Below are 15,832 nucleotides of genomic sequence, written 5' to 3' on the forward strand. Positions count from 1 at the left end.
GCACAGTGGTGACAGGCTCTGTCAAGTGGCCATAATGGCATGCTGTCATTTTCCTGGGAAGATAGCACTGTCTGTTTGCGTAGGCGATGCACACCAACACACATGCAAATATATATGTGTTGGCTGCTATTAGAGTTGACATTAACTAAATTTTTTCTCTCATAATTGGGCTTTTTGCATGCATAAAATTAAAAGTTCCGGGATGGCTCAAAGTACAACAACAGAAATCTGCAGTATTATTTCAGAAACGCCACTTTATGTCATTAATGGGTTCAGACAGAACACATTGTGCTGTTGTGTTCTCTGATTATGCAGCCGCATTAATCACAAGAGTTGCTTTTTAGCGCGACCTTTAAGACCTGAGCGGCACCTTTGGTATCATATCGAACAATTAACTTTGATTTCCATTGTCTGTAGGAAACGGTAATGTTCTTATAAGTCACCTCCTTTGCGTGCATGCAGGCGATGTCTGAATTCATACACTATCAAAGGGTAATTGCCTATTATGTGTTGGACAAGCTTATTTGTGATTATCATCTATGTAGGAATTGTATATATTCTGCATAGAGCTGGATTACCCTTTTGACAGACAGGAGTGAATAAGTTGAATGTAACAATTGAGTGTTACCTCTCTGCCTACCTATACTGCCTTTAATTTGGGATAAATCCCCCGCACATCTTGGTATCACTTTCATTGTATTAGCCAGCTGATCCCTGACATCAGTTTATGAGTCTGTAATCTTCTGCCTCACACAATAGCGGACTAAAGTATTTAACCCCATTGGGAAGAGAGCCATGATACAGGAGAGAAAGCGAAACACAGCGCTGCGTTACAAAAGATCGTCTTGCCAGCTACAGCCTCTAAGCTCCCTACTTGCCCTGGTTTGGGAGAATACACACACACACACACACACACACACACACACACACACACACACACACACACACACACAGACTTCTACCCTTCCCCCTTCTCTTATTCCATCTTTGTCTCTCTAGTGAATTCAATTTTGTCTTCTCCGAGCAAAGGCTTAAATGCAGACAATCTTATCTGTGGCTGTGCAAGCAGTAAGAGACGTGATTGAAACACCCCTGAAGTATTTCCCATGCAGACAAACCTTTCAGGAGTCTTAATTGTGCGTGATGTTTTTCTCTCTCGGTCAAACATACACGCACAAAGACATTAACATTAGCACACCTTCCCCACCTCGATCTTCAGCAGCCTCCTCCTCACCCAGTTGTTACGCTGTACAGCAGCGTAGAACAATAATGCTCCATGACACCTGATCATAGCTTTAATGGAGAGCTGCTGTTGTCAGGGGTTTAGTGTTTCTGCTCCAGTTTATATGTTGGATAGCTCATGGTGAAGTAAATACAGTGAAAGAAAATCTCAAACGAGCTATATAATGGTGAAGATGAATTGTGTCTCATTTTTATTAAACCAAATATGCGCACAAATGTCTTTTTACAGCCACATTTTGAGATTAATTCAATTGTTGCATGGTTTTATTATTTGCAATGGTGGCTAAGGTGGTATCTGTTTTCCTCCAGTCATACATGGAGGACCACTTGAAGAACAAGAACCGTCTGGAGCGCGAGTGGGAGGCCATGTGCTCCTACCAGGCAGAGCCCAGCGCCTGCAGCGTGGGGCACGGCGAGCAGAACGCCAAGAGGAACCGCTCAGACACCGTGGTCGTATGTGAGTCCATTCAGATGTCCGTTATGTATTTTGAGGATTTATTTTTTGTGAGTTTTCAACTAATCAGGCAATTTTAGCATTTGTAATTTTTTTTACGCTAACTCACTCTAGCTAGCTAAGGGAAATTATAAATGTTTTTTGCTTACCTCTGTATGAAATGTAGACCGATGGTGGTAACTGCAAACTATTATTGTAAACTACAAAAACTGCATTGAGAACAGAAAGCTTCACAGACGTGGCAACAGTAACGGGTCCAAATCCGATCGTTCCAGTGTGTTCGAAATTGCAAATTACCTCGCTGCCTCAGCTGCTACATACTCATTCAGTATGTACTGCTTGCTACCTACTGAAATAACAATTTAGTATGGCATTACCAGCAGACTGCAGTATTACGCCTTCTCTGCATCACATGACATATTGATGTATTGATCATGACGTTAGCGGTACAAGCTACCGTTGAATTACATTTTTTCTCACAAATGTAAATCAACATTACCTCTTCCACTCAATTGAATATTTCTATTATTATTTGAATGTTAAATACATATATGTACAGTCACCGCATCACACTTAATATGAATAGTATGTTAGCATGTGATTTTTCCTCGAATTTCCTCAATCAGCTTTTTACTTTGAGCAATGGGGATCTACAAGAAGAGCTTCCTGCCCAATTTTTCATTGGCTTGAAATGGCCGTGGCTCAGTTGGATCACAGTAGTGTCACATAGTTCCCTGTGCCAATCAGGATTCAGCAAAACATCGGAAACTGATGACAATTGGTCGGTTGTTTGGTTACCGACCAAGAGTTTTTGACTGTGATACAGATTTTTTAGTCATAAATTTAAGAAAAAAGTTTAAACTAAGTTTTAGTCCAATACTAATGCGGTGGATTTAAATGGATTGGAAACAGATTATCTGAATCTTTAAACAGTTTCACTTGTTTCAGAAAAAGAGGATTTTAAGGCTCACAGTTCACAGATGCAATATTGTATTATTATTTCACTTAGAACATTCATTATTGAAGGTGAAAGCAAATCAGCCCTTCAGAACAGTGTGTGTGCATGATGAAACCCGGGTGAAATTGCAGAACCTTTTTACTTAAAAAGTCCTCTGTTACTCAACATGCTGGTGTTATTGTGTGGGAAGGAACACAGAGGAAAGTATGTTGATGAATTATTTGTCTCTGTTACAGATGATCATTCCAGAATCGCCTTGAAAGCGGAGAATAACCACAGCAGCTCCGATTACATCAATGCCAGTCCAATAGTGAGTATTGTTTATTCACTATGGCTCTACGTTGTGAATGATGATGTCTGATGAAAGCATTTTTTGTACCAGAAGCACCTGTTGTGGTTGGATTTTACTCTGATATAAAAGAAGTTTCAAAGGACTTGTCATCGATCCGAGTGCATTGATCTTTTTTTAAACTTTGTTCTCCATCACACTGCTTTCACTGCTTTCAAAATGGCCGCTCCCTGGAGAAGCATCTTTTTTTCCATCTATAGAATTATACATTATTTTTGACTAAACAAATGTATAAAATCCAGAAAGACCTCAGTGTTGGTGAGGGCTAAGATTTGTGTTTCCCCAAAAACATTGCCAGTCATGATTTCCCCTGAGGCTTCTGAAAAGGGATTCCATCAAAGGGAACAGGAAACTATGCATTTCAAATACAGTGCCAAAATGTCTGAGGAGAGAGAGGAGGGGGTCTCACACAGCTGCACTAAAAGTCTAATACTCCTCAGGAACACACATTTATTCCTACGTTTTCTCTAATGGCATATAATCATGGAGGTTTTTAGCTTATTTAAACAGTATATAGAATAATGTTAGAATAAAGTTAATCAATCGGGGGAAGAAGTTGGCAAAAAAAATCGGATTTGTGGATTAGAAAAAGGCTATAAAGTAACGTTTTCCCGGAGTGCTTTGGTGCAGTTGTGGGGGGAAAGCATCTAAAAAGACCAACCGGATATTGAAGATGGGTGAAGTAATGGCGGATGCAGTGGTGTGTGGATGAAAAGACAGTAATTACACCACAAAAGGGACCCCTGGCTGAGCCCAGCAAAACTGTGATAATTATGTCTGTCAATGCGGCTTCTTCCTCCTCATTAGCTGTAGGGGCAGTGGCCTACGAGTAAATAATCTGTCGCTTCTTTCTGGGAATCAGGGGTCAGAGAGGCAAATGGAAGGAGCGATCCAAGCTCCATGCAAAGCCGAGGGCGACACACACACACACACACGTGGATAATGGTTAATGCTTTCCACAAATGATGCGAGCGCGGCCAGATGTACAGCATCATTAGCTGGAGGAATGAATCGAAGGAATGTGCAGCAGCACAAAATGTGGTCGAAGCCTGGTTGGCTTTGTCTCGTCTGGCTTTTTAAGAAAGTCAAACACTGTGTGGCTTTTCCATTTCCCACCTGTTCTCCATGCTTTTGTTGTCAAACTTTCTTGGATGACCTCAATCCCGCTCTCTATCTTACATAAACACGAGATCAAGGCGCTTCAAGCAAGGCGTCGAAAGTTGAGACACGTCTTCGGGAAAAGATATTTGTGCGAGCTATTTAAGTCCAGGCTATTTTGCTTCAAACCAAAGAGCACCTCTTTGCCTTTTTGTTGTAGTCTATCTTCTTCCCACAATGGCAAGGGGAGGACAGCTGGAACGCAGGACTACTCTTTCATGTTTACGCTTTAGTATTCATGCAGGGATGTCAACACACAGCTACAGCCTGTCTGTGTCCTTGAGATTGGCTAGCGGAGTGTTAGCACTAGCATTCGGCACCACTCTTTCATTTCAGTGGGGGGTTTTTTAATTTTTTTTTAACAGAGCCAGGAGAGAATTTTAAACCAGGAAGCATAAAGAGAAAATTGAACATCACTGGGCATTTATGTGTCCTTTTGTGAAAATTCTTTAATAGAAAAGTGGTCAAATTTTCACATTTCAGACAACCTTTGTGTAGGTGTATTGAAAGAATATTTTCAGTCACACATGCTTCACTTCACGTCTCATAGACACTTGATTCACGATATGTCTATAAATCATGAAAACACATAGTTGATCAAATCTGTACCTGGGGGAATCTGCATCCTTTCATTGTTCCAAGGATGATATTCAACCTCTAATTCAATTCAGTTTATTTTATTTAGCCCAAAATCACGAATACAAATTTGCCTCGGAGGGCTTTACAATCTGTACACATACATCCCTGTCCTGGGACCTCACATCGGATCAGGAAGAACTCCTCCTCTAATTAAAATGAACTCTTTAAGAACTCCAACAATAGTCTGTTTCTACAGAGCCCTAATTGTAATTAAATCGCAGCTTGGAAGTAAATCTAAAACAGAAAACAGTTTGACATTGTAATCCCCCATAATGAAAAATCACAAACAGACACAAAGACATGAACACACAAGACATTTATTTCGATTTTTAATTTTGGTCTAAAATTGTATGTTCGGTTTCATCAGGCAATGAGAGCATTGAGAATACATTATGCTGAGGTTATTAAACATGAAGAGAGAATAATAATAAAGCCATGAAGGAAGGTTTCATAATTATTTTCCTTTTACGGGTGAATGTCAAGGTCTGTGCGCTTGAAAAATGAGTCAAAGAGAAACACAAATATATTAAATGAAAAGCTACATGTTCAGTGTCCTTGATACATTGTTCAGGAAAGTCTTACTCACTGCATTTTAATCATATAAGACTATTGTTGGTATGGTCTACTATACATAATATTACATGTATCCCTATACTTACAAGAATGCAGCCCTGATAGGGTGTGTCTTCTATCATTATAATGCCAGCTATACATCAACAATGCATTGATATGCAGCAACTCATTTCTTTTCCTGTGAAATATGTCAACATATTTCCACTGATGCATCTTGCACTCGAGGGTGTGCATAAAAACATCATTGATTTTAGGGGGCAGCCCAGCCAACACCTACTCAATCAAGTCTCAATCACATCCCTCAAATCAAGTTCCCCATGTCATTTTGTCCCACCTGAACACCGAGCCCCCTCACATCAACAGCCTGCAGGCTTTAAAGTCTCACCACTCTATCATGTTCTATGCAGAAGCACGTCAAAATGACAGAAATTGAGATCTGAAAGCCATTCCATGAGGTCATTGGTATGAGGACCTTGTAGAGGAGGCGGTACATGACTTAACTAAAGCAGAAGTGAAAGCATCCCTGAATGATGAGATAATAAAGCTATTGAAGGTAATAAAAATGTGTTTATGTAAAATATTCAAAGGGTTGGAAACATGAATTGGATTAAAAAGGCCTAAGTCGTCAGTCCTTATGCAAAGATGACGTTGAAAGAGACTGAGCTTTGAAAAGAATATCACAAAAAAACAACTGAATCTTCTATGTGTTTAAAGCTATCCAGTGTGGGACTATAATGTTTACCAAAAACAGTGTGCAGCTCTTTTTAAATTCCAGTTTAGTATAATCAAACCCATTTTAAGTAGTCAGATCTTGAAAACATGAGGGAAGTGTCGAAAAGGAAAGGAACAAGAATGACTGAATCAATGGAAGGAAGAGAAAGAAGTCTGCAGAAGCAAATGTGTCCATCCAGATGGAGGCTTTCATGGAAGTCTTTAACCCAGACTGTGTGTTTTCATCCGCCAGTCTCCGCCCAAACACTGTCTCACACTCTGCTCCCTCTCTCCCAGATGGACCATGACCCTCGCAACCCTACTTACATCTCCTCGCAGGGCCCACTTCTTTCCACCGTGGCAGACTTCTGGCAGGTAATCATCTCCATTCACGCTGTTTTTTTTCCTTCATCTTTTACCGTTATGTCTATGTGGAGATGAGGCTTACCAATTCCCATGTGACTCTGATGTCTTCTTCTTGGTCCAAGAGTGTCTAAATTACTATTTCTTTCCTGTTAAAGCATTGGTGGGATTTCTCAAAGTCTGATCACTGAAGTTGAATGTAGCCCCAGTGTCTGCCTGTCATGTGCTAGCATTATATTAAAGTAATAGCTAAGCATTACATTGTACTAAAAATGACCAGAAGGTCGTTTACCAACACCTGCCGCTGTTTTGAGGGTATTTCTAGAATCCTCAAAGAATCTTCTAATCATCTCAATCCCAATTTGCCAAAATTCTCTCCCAGAAATACTGGGAGAAAAGAAAACAACAGCCTTAACATAACTCACTAAATCCATGGCAACATTATAGTTCGTACAGCCCCCGAAGCATTATGGGAAGGAATAATTGTATATTTTCTCGGGAAATTGTATGCTTGGCTCTGTCACTCAAATGTAATGGTAATACATGATAGACACAAACTGTGGCTAGACGTAATGGTGCCTCTACTATTCTTACTCATCAATAAAACAGTGCCGCTCGCCGAATATGTACGAGAAACCTGCAGCATTTCGGTTGTAAATAGTATTCTAGTTATACACACCCCCAGGAAGTGTAATATTATTTCTGATAATGCTGATGTTTGCTCATATTTGCCTTTTCCCCCGAGCTGTTTGCATTCTTTGCCTTGTCCATGAATGTCAGAAGAACATGCCATTAATCACTGGATATAGGCTCTTGTAAAACATGCGCTCTTGTGTGGAGGAATGCCTTAAATGATGCATGGTGGGGAAATGGTGTTCTTATGTGTTAATAGGAATTAGTGGTAATTAGTGGGCCCATCACCTCCATATGGTGAAGTAGCTCCAGGATGTAGAAGTGTGAAGCATCAATCCTATCAGACCAGCTGGCCCTGCACTTTGCACTCTGCATCTTGTTCTACTCATTTGGGATCATTACGATAATGCTGACTTTAAGTTAGGACAGACGTCGGCAGCACCGGTTTGTGAAGTTTAGTCTAGTCTGGTTTGGTTCTGCCTTTGTCCTCATGTTCAAATTAATTAAAGAAAAGAAAGCACCTTTTATCTCAAAAGTGTGACTTAATTGATCACATCAGCTCAGAAGTGCCCTGTATTTCATTTGTAAATGTAAAGGTGCTTGAAATGAAACAGTTGATGATCATCTCTAAGTCAAATTGGTTGTTTGTTTGTCTGCCAATTTTGTTCTGTGCCAGGTGAATAAATGCATATTCATTTTCAAATGAAATTAGCTATTTAGCCAAAAACTCAACTCGAAATCTTTCCCAATTAAGCAGGAAATTATGGAAAATGAGAAACAGATTGATTGACAGAATAAACAAAAGGTATGTGTATGTGAATAAGTAGTAGTCATTCCTTATTCAATATGGTAAACCTTGGGTTGTGGCAGGAGGAAGAAACACTCTTTCCCTCCATTAAAAGTAAACAAACAGGGGAAACACTGGCACTCTCATGCAAATGGACCATGCAGGAGGCAAATCTTTTTGCTCTGTCCTATCTAATCCACACCGGCCCCAGGCAGCGCTCTGAAAAGCGGCTCTGCTCTAATCCTCCACTCCTCATTCCTCCATCCCTTCAGCCTTCACTCCTCCATCCACCTCCCCTCCCTCCCTCCTCCTATTACCTTAGCTCTGCTGGGCCTTGCTCTCCTGCTCGCTTCTCATCTGAATTCACTGCAAAACACGAAGCCGATTCCACTTCACAGAGTTGCAACTTTGGTAATTTTCAGGATTTTAAACATATGACGTAAGGTTTTTTGGAGCCTTGCAACGGTTCAGCTTCTAAAAAACTAAGAAAATACACCTTTTTTTTCACTACTTACAAATATTTGCCAAATCTTACTGGACTAAATGCTTAGTCTTTCCTCACATTATCACCTTGCCTAATCTCATCACATCCTGGCACAGTTGGCGTGTAATGTGTCCACCGGGCTGGATCACAGACGCTTGTGATTAGTGTATTGTCAAGGCCATTGTGTTTTTATAGCAATCATAAAAGCCGTGTTTCCTCCTCATTTTCCTAATGGCTGCTGTGGGCCTGTATTCTTTCCCAAGGACACATTAGATCGTGATAAGATGAAATGGAGCAGCAGCTCAGTAGATGTTGTGATCTCACTCAGACGAATGAGAGAGGGCGACACATGACGCGCCCTCCTGCTGCTCGACCCAACATTTATCATTTGTCGCACACAACGAGGTGACATTTATTCATACTTCCTGGACCAAGATTAAGAAATCAATTTCACTCTAATGCAAGGGTGCTATGTAATGCTAATGTGCAATATGTTGCTCCTGGTGGCACCGTTCAGCTACATATTAGTGCGACTATAAATGTCATCCAGATGAATATGAAAGGCGTGTTGTATCTCACGTAGTTTTCTTCTGGTTTGTAGATGGTGTGGGAGAGTGGCTGCGTCGTCGTCGTCATGTTGACTCCGCTGTCGGAAAATGGAGTGAAGCAGTGTCATCCCTACTGGCCGGACGAAGGATCTGACGTCTACCACATCTACGAGGTATGATGTCTGTGAGAGATTAAGCAGAAGTTACGACGCTTAGATGCTGTAAAAATCAACCCTCAGGTCACTGTTCAACACTGCAGCATTGAGCCACTAAATTATTTTTACAGTCTTTAGTATCAGACTTAATTACATCTCATTTTACCACACTAACTTATCCCTTATACAAATTCTGTTTATGTATTTAATTACTATGTGCCATTTTGTAAAACCCTGTCAAACAAACACACTTTATTTTAATGGCAGCTGAAATCATAGTCCTCACCATTCCAAAGCTAACATGCTATCTAAAGATTGTGAAAGAGAAAATGTCCACCTGTGTCCTCTCCTTGTTTGAAACTAAAATAAATGGTTCGTGAGGGAAACCCCAACTATTTGCTGGGCTAAATACCACTAGAGGTAAATCTGAAAATGTATTTTGCATAATTTGGATGAACCAACCCTTTAAAATCTTTGGGCTATGAATGCACTCCTCGTTGAGATTGCTGGTTTGAAGCTATAATTAATTAACTGAACGCGCCCTGTTTTTAAATGTAGGTCAACTTGGTGTCGGAGCACATCTGGTGTGAAGACTTCCTGGTGCGGAGCTTCTACCTGAAGAACCTGCAGACCAATGAAACCCGCACCGTAACGCAGTTCCACTTCCTGTCCTGGATGGACCGCGGGATTCCCAACTCGGCCAGGACCCTTTTAGACTTCCGCAGGTAGAGTGCAGAACCTGCTGCCGGGAGCTCAAACTGATTTCAGACAGATTTCCACCTTAACAACTAGCCTTTATCCTCAGCTTGTTCTTAATCATCTTCCCTTGTATTCTGTATTCTGTCAGCACCTCTCTGTTCCTTCTCCCTTTTGCCCCTCTGCCTTCTGGTGTCCAAGAGAATGGTTCTTCTAATAAGGACTGTGTTTCTGCATCCCTTTCATCCTGGGCCTATTTCCCTCACCTCCCTCCAGTACATGTGATGCAGCAAATTAACAGCCCCGCACTGCCTGGCTTGGCTTGGGAAGAAAAGAAAGAGAAAAAAAACTCACCTAATTCAAACACCCAATTAAATGAGAGCTGTCTCACTAAAAACACAGGAGAGGGGGAAAGCCAGTGACTGAATAACCTCACTCTGTTCTCCATATAATGTGTTCTGGCAGAAGAGCAGCAATAGCTCCTCTGGGAAAACCCAGAGGCAGAGGAAAAGCCCTCCAAATGAGAAAAGATGCATCTGATTTGTGGATGGATGTCTGTCCCTCTGGTTTGTAATGCAGATGAGAGAGAGAAAAAGAAGAAGAAAAAAGGAGGATGTGCAGTGTTATCATGTCATCCTTTCCTGACAATCGCTGCTGTTTTTTGTTGTTGTTTTTTTCAAATTAAATTAGGTGGGGCTTGCAGTCAGTTCTATTTCTTTTATCATATTGGTGTGTAGATTTGAGCTGTGTTTGATGACATACATTCGTTTTGCTGTTGAGGTCTCCCTAACGACTAGCTTGCCTTGGTGTAACTCCGTTAATGCTGCTCTAGGTTATTGGGAAAATAAAGCTCTCTGCGATTCAGAGGTCTCAGATCGAACGGTTTTCACGGTTTCGGCCAACTTGGTATATTTTGCGGTTGCCAGTGTCATTTTTGTGATGTTGCAGCTAGTAATATGAGCCCAGTTGCATAGTCACAAAAGTGATCATTGGAAACTGTGTCTCCTCAGCCAGGCCTGTGCACAAACTGTCTTTCTCTCACTCCTGACTCTGTGTCTCCCCTCTCCTCCTCTCACTGCTCCTTCCTCTGGCCTGCATGGGAACTCCAACCATCTCTGTATGCTTTAACAAAGGACATATTCAGATTTTATTGATATCTATATATATATTTAAAATGTAAAATATATGCATTTGATGTACTAACAAAAATGAATGTGAAACACACAGAAAAAGAAAACCTTCCTCCTGCAAAAGAAGCTGTGGATTAAAATATAACTAGTTTATAGCATTTTAATATTTAGCTATGTTGAATGTATGTATTTCAATGGAAAAGCCAAGCTTTCAGTCACTTTGGATTTCAAGTATGGCAACAACTAATCGTAAAGCTTGTAATGACATCAAATAGAGCACACGTGTGTTTTGAAATGCAAGTACACATGGGACATGCAGTTCACAAGCACTTGTAGTTCTTAAATACAAATAAATAGAAAACTCAACTAATGCAAAATACATTATACAAAAACTGAGTTTGAATCATATAAATAAATATTTAATATGCAGAATGTGATGATAAGCTTCTAATATAAGTAGTATTGGAAGTACTATATGTTGTTGACACATTTGTTTATATTATAGTACATTTATGTATTTGCTTAATGTCCTTTTTATTGTTTTATTTCCATGTTTCTAATGATTCTCATGTTTCCAATAAATAATAAAAAAGTCTTGGGGATTTTTTAAAAGAAACATAAAACATCAGACTAGAGCTACTGTGAGACATTCAAACATTTATTTGTCATTTTGTCGCTGGTGAAAAAATTAAATGTAAAGACGCCGTCGCTCTCGGTGTAGTCAGTTTCCATAGCAACAGCGGGGTGTGAAAGGGCTCGTTGGCCTTCACCGTGCCTTCGGTGGTGTATAACATTCATAATTGGCTGGGGGTTAATGCGTCGGCGGTCGGCAATCACACTATCACACCATCACACATCCATCACCCACATGTCACAATAATGCTGTTCAATTTATCTACACTGATTTATTTTCTCCATCCTCAAATTAAGGTGATTGATTGACAGGAGGGTGCATCTCTCAGGATCCTGTTTGCTCTTTTGATTGTTGCTGTCTTTATTTTAACACTTGCTTTAATTTTAAATGTTATTTTTCAGCCAAAAAATAATAATAACCTTGTTTCCGGAGCATGTTTCATTGAAGACAACTTCCTGCCAAACCTGCAGTAACATCCAATTTTCTCTTCTTTTTGTTATTCCAGAAAAGTTAACAAGTGCTACCGGGGTCGATCTTGCCCGATAATTGTTCACTGCAGGCAAGTACAACTATCTGAACCTTGTGACAGCCGACCCTGCCGAACTGGGATGGCGATAGTGTGTTGGAGGGGAGAGATTTTTATTTTGAACACCGTCATTTACTCCATCTGGGTCCACTGCAGCTGCTGTTTATCCCACTGGCTGTGTCTTTGTAGAAATAGTGTGCTGCAAAGACACCCAGCCAGAGAAACTTAACACTTCCCATTTGGTCAAGTTAGTTAACTGGCCTGATTGGTTTGCGTTTAACAGCAGATATCTGTCTGACCACTTTTAATAGCGGCATCCTGTTAAGTCAAGCGTTGTGGGGAAGCGGCCCACTCCCTCTGAGGGAGCTGTGAGGACCGAGTGTCTCGTAGTGGATTAATGAAGCAGTGGTGCTCAGGCCGCTCTCCTGTTTTATTGGCCTTGCCTTTATTAGAGAGATGTGCACGCCTTGTTTGCAATTAACATGCAGAGCCGTTGAATGGCCGGCGGGCACAAAGGGAGGCTTTTCATAAGACTATCTCTGGAGTAATGGAAAAGCAAGGCTCTCCAAAAAGCGGTTCTCGAACCGCCCCTGGCCTCTCAACCTCTCCTCTGCTCCTGAGGTGCATTCATTTAAAAGCCTTTGTCCCCAGTGGGCCTCAGAAGCCATTCCCCTCTCCCCAGTAGCCGAGCAAGTCTCCAGACCACACATGCACTCGTGTGCAAAGGTTCTAACATAATCACGTTTATTGGAACATCAAATATTCAGATCTGTTCAGGTATTTTCACCAGAATTATTATAGATTTTTGCTACCTGAATATTCTATTTTATCCGCGATATCAGGTCTTAAGCAGGGGAAGCAGTGCGTGTCTGTGTGCAGAGACTAATTTGTGTTTAAATATACTCCACAGTCTCTCAGCAGATGCAGATGTAAATGAGCAATTTGTTTCCTTAAAAGAAAAACACTGAGATTAAAGCTTCACTCTTCCACCTTAATGATCTCCATCTCTCTCTCTCTCTCTCTCTCTCCATCTCTCTCTATGTCTCTCTCTCTCTCTCTGCAGTGATGGAGCTGGCAGGAGTGGGACTTACATTCTGATTGACATGGTCCTCAATAAGATGGCTAAAGGTAACGATCAATGGCTTCCTTTTCACTCTTTCTGCTCGCGTTGAAGTGTTGCCCTGGCAACGGCGAAGCCTCTCATTTTGGGATGCATTAGAGGGTGACTTTCCCGAGGCCTGTAGAGGCAGCGAAGACAGAGGCAGACATGCAGGGAGCTGCAGGGAGTGGAGAGAGTTGAACAAAGAGAAAAGGGAAAAAGAAAAAGAAACCTTTCCCCACATCAGTAATTATCTATTTAAGCTACCGTCACGCAATATTGACCGGTATCGCAACTGCAACATGAATTTATACAGCGCATGCATGGAAATGAAATGTTTAAAGGGGAAATTAGAATTTGCAAACATCGCTCCAATGGTTTGAATCAGTATTTAATATTTAATGGTTTATTTTATTATTATTCTCACCCTTTTACTGTTTGCATAATTTTTCTATTTTACAAAAAATTCAACTAAATGTTCTGAGATATCCAGGATGTGTAAAAAAAAAATGATGATGATGTACAGGTGCTTTATTTTCTTGCAATTTTTCTGCAATTTTGAGCTGAAAATGGCCCAGAGTTAGCATTGTATTCTCAAAAAAGGGAGATAGTCTGGAATTGGTCACAAATCCCACTAACTTGGGGCCATTATGGGGAAAATTATTATCCTCAGGTCTAAATGAGTATGAAACAAAAAAAAGCTAAAATGGAGCTTTGGTGCATCATTACATGTCAAACAGGAAGGGTTTTATTTGTTTCTAGATGTTAGGCTCCTGTGCTCTTTGCAAATTCCTCTTTTTAGCTGAATCTCTACTCCAATGAATCATAGCTGAATATGAATGAGCTCAGTGTATATGAATATACATATTCTTTGACATTTCCAAACACATTTGGATATGGACATCTATTGTTGCACAGGAGCTGGGTTCTTCCAAAGCCCTCCATAGTTAAGCCTGCCCTCTGCCCTTTGCCCTTTGCCCTCTGCCCTTTACCCCCACCCTGTGCATGCCCCCCTCCTGCTATCCCGGCCCGTCAGAGCAGGTTAGCAGGCCGGCTGTGTCTGGTACGGACATTCCCTTCACTTTCCGGAAAACAGTAATAAGACTGACTCGTCCTGATGGAGTTCATATGGTTCAGGACGAATGCGCTGTTGTCCGGGGTGATCAAAGGTGCCACCCGGTCTCTTTTTCACCTTTTGTTTCATGCTCCAGGATCGAATGTATAAAATGAACATAATCTTATTCACCAAAGCTTTTTTTTCTTTGGTGGAAGAGCCTCTCTTAAGCTTAACTTTGGAATCCAGCCCTTCTGAGACATGAAAGTCTTGTTGGAGCACTAGAGTACTTTGAGCACTAAGTCCAGCTGCATTATATCCCTCTTTCTTTCCTCCCTCTGACTCACCCACACTCACACATACATTTTCCCTTGCACTCTATCTCTTTTGCTTCCTTTCTCTGCCTCACCTTCAAAAACATCTTGACAGTTCAGCGGCTCTCTGAGGTTTTCTCCTTCCTTCCCTTTCGATTTTCTCAAACGAGTTCTGGTGTTTTGCTTAAAATCCATAAATCTAAAGATTCCAGATTTACGTCACACACTTTGCAAAGCCAGACTTTGCAGCTGATCGCTGTTGAAGGCGAGCAACTGTTGCATAAGTCAATCATCAGTATTGCTGCTGCAAAGGCAATACATCATTTTAATTTTAGATTTTCAGATTCACACATAGTGTGCATGCACACACACACACACACACACTTAGACATTGTTGGAGGAAAAAGGTCTTAGCAGACTTTATAGTTGTACATAATGAATAAAAAAAATTGACCAAGATTCTCACAGAGAAGCCGGCACTTAACGTTTCTGAACGCATTATTGCGCATTTCCCAGACTCCCAAAATATCCTCTTGCATATTTTATTGAGAAACAGTGTGTGGCTCTCATCCAAGTCTTTCGAGGGATGAATGTAATAATTTTCAATCGCTGCGCTGTTCCAAAGGGAGCCCAGCATAAAGCGAGATTGACAGATGTGAGCTGGATTACTCGGCTGCTTTGAACTCAGTCCAATTTTCGGTCTGTTGCAGGTGCTAAAGAGATTGATATTGCCGCTACCCTGGAGCACTTGAGAGACCAGAGAGCTGGCATGGTCCAGACAAAGGTAAGGTCCCCGGCTTTGAGTTGGAGAGATGGGGGAGATGTGGGGGGAAGGGTGGAGGGGAGCCGGGAGGGGAGGAGGGGTTGCAGCCATTCAAACAGACGGTTTTCTACTTCATGTGCTCGTGGATCAGGGGAAATGATGTGGTAATTGATAACTGCTGCAGGATTAGACAAACATTGTCTTGGAAGATAATAACTCACTGTTCCACATTTATCACAAGACACAAAGAGACTGACCATGATCTGCTGTTACAGAAACATTTTGTCAGTTGTGTGTAATATGATGTAAATTGTTAAATTAATCAAAGTGATAATTAAGTAGCCATGATTATTTAAATCTTTTTAATAAATCTTTTTGTCTTTTAAAATATCCGCCACCCTTTTTCAGGTCTCAACGTGATGTCTTCAAATGTTTTATGTATTTAATTAAAAGTGCAAAACCAAAAGATATGAATTTTACAACGATATATAAAAGAGAGAAATTGCAAATCCTCCCGCAAAAGCTACAACAAACTCATGTTGTCTGCTTGAAAATCTACTGA

General features: G+C 40.9%; 1 protein-coding gene across 1 annotated transcript in view; it reads left to right on the forward strand.

Annotated features, from left to right (window-relative positions):
* ptprn2 (protein tyrosine phosphatase receptor type N2) overlaps positions 1-15,832 on the forward strand; it is a gene marked incomplete at both ends in the record, with an annotated part of 120,837 nt that overhangs the window by 103,436 nt on the left and 1,569 nt on the right. Inside the window, 8 exons of the mRNA XM_079234007.1 lie at positions 1,552-1,699; positions 2,891-2,964; positions 6,382-6,459; positions 8,953-9,072; positions 9,613-9,779; positions 12,020-12,073; positions 13,104-13,168; positions 15,218-15,291. Of these exons, the coding sequence (XP_079090133.1) occupies positions 1,552-1,699; positions 2,891-2,964; positions 6,382-6,459; positions 8,953-9,072; positions 9,613-9,779; positions 12,020-12,073; positions 13,104-13,168; positions 15,218-15,291 (780 nt within the window). The remainder of the gene's footprint in view (positions 1-1,551; positions 1,700-2,890; positions 2,965-6,381; positions 6,460-8,952; positions 9,073-9,612; positions 9,780-12,019; positions 12,074-13,103; positions 13,169-15,217; positions 15,292-15,832) is intronic.

The sequence above is a fragment of the Taurulus bubalis genome, assembly GCF_910589615.1.
Source record: "Taurulus bubalis genome assembly, chromosome: 18".
Classification (NCBI taxonomy): Eukaryota; Metazoa; Chordata; class Actinopteri; order Perciformes; family Cottidae; genus Taurulus; species Taurulus bubalis.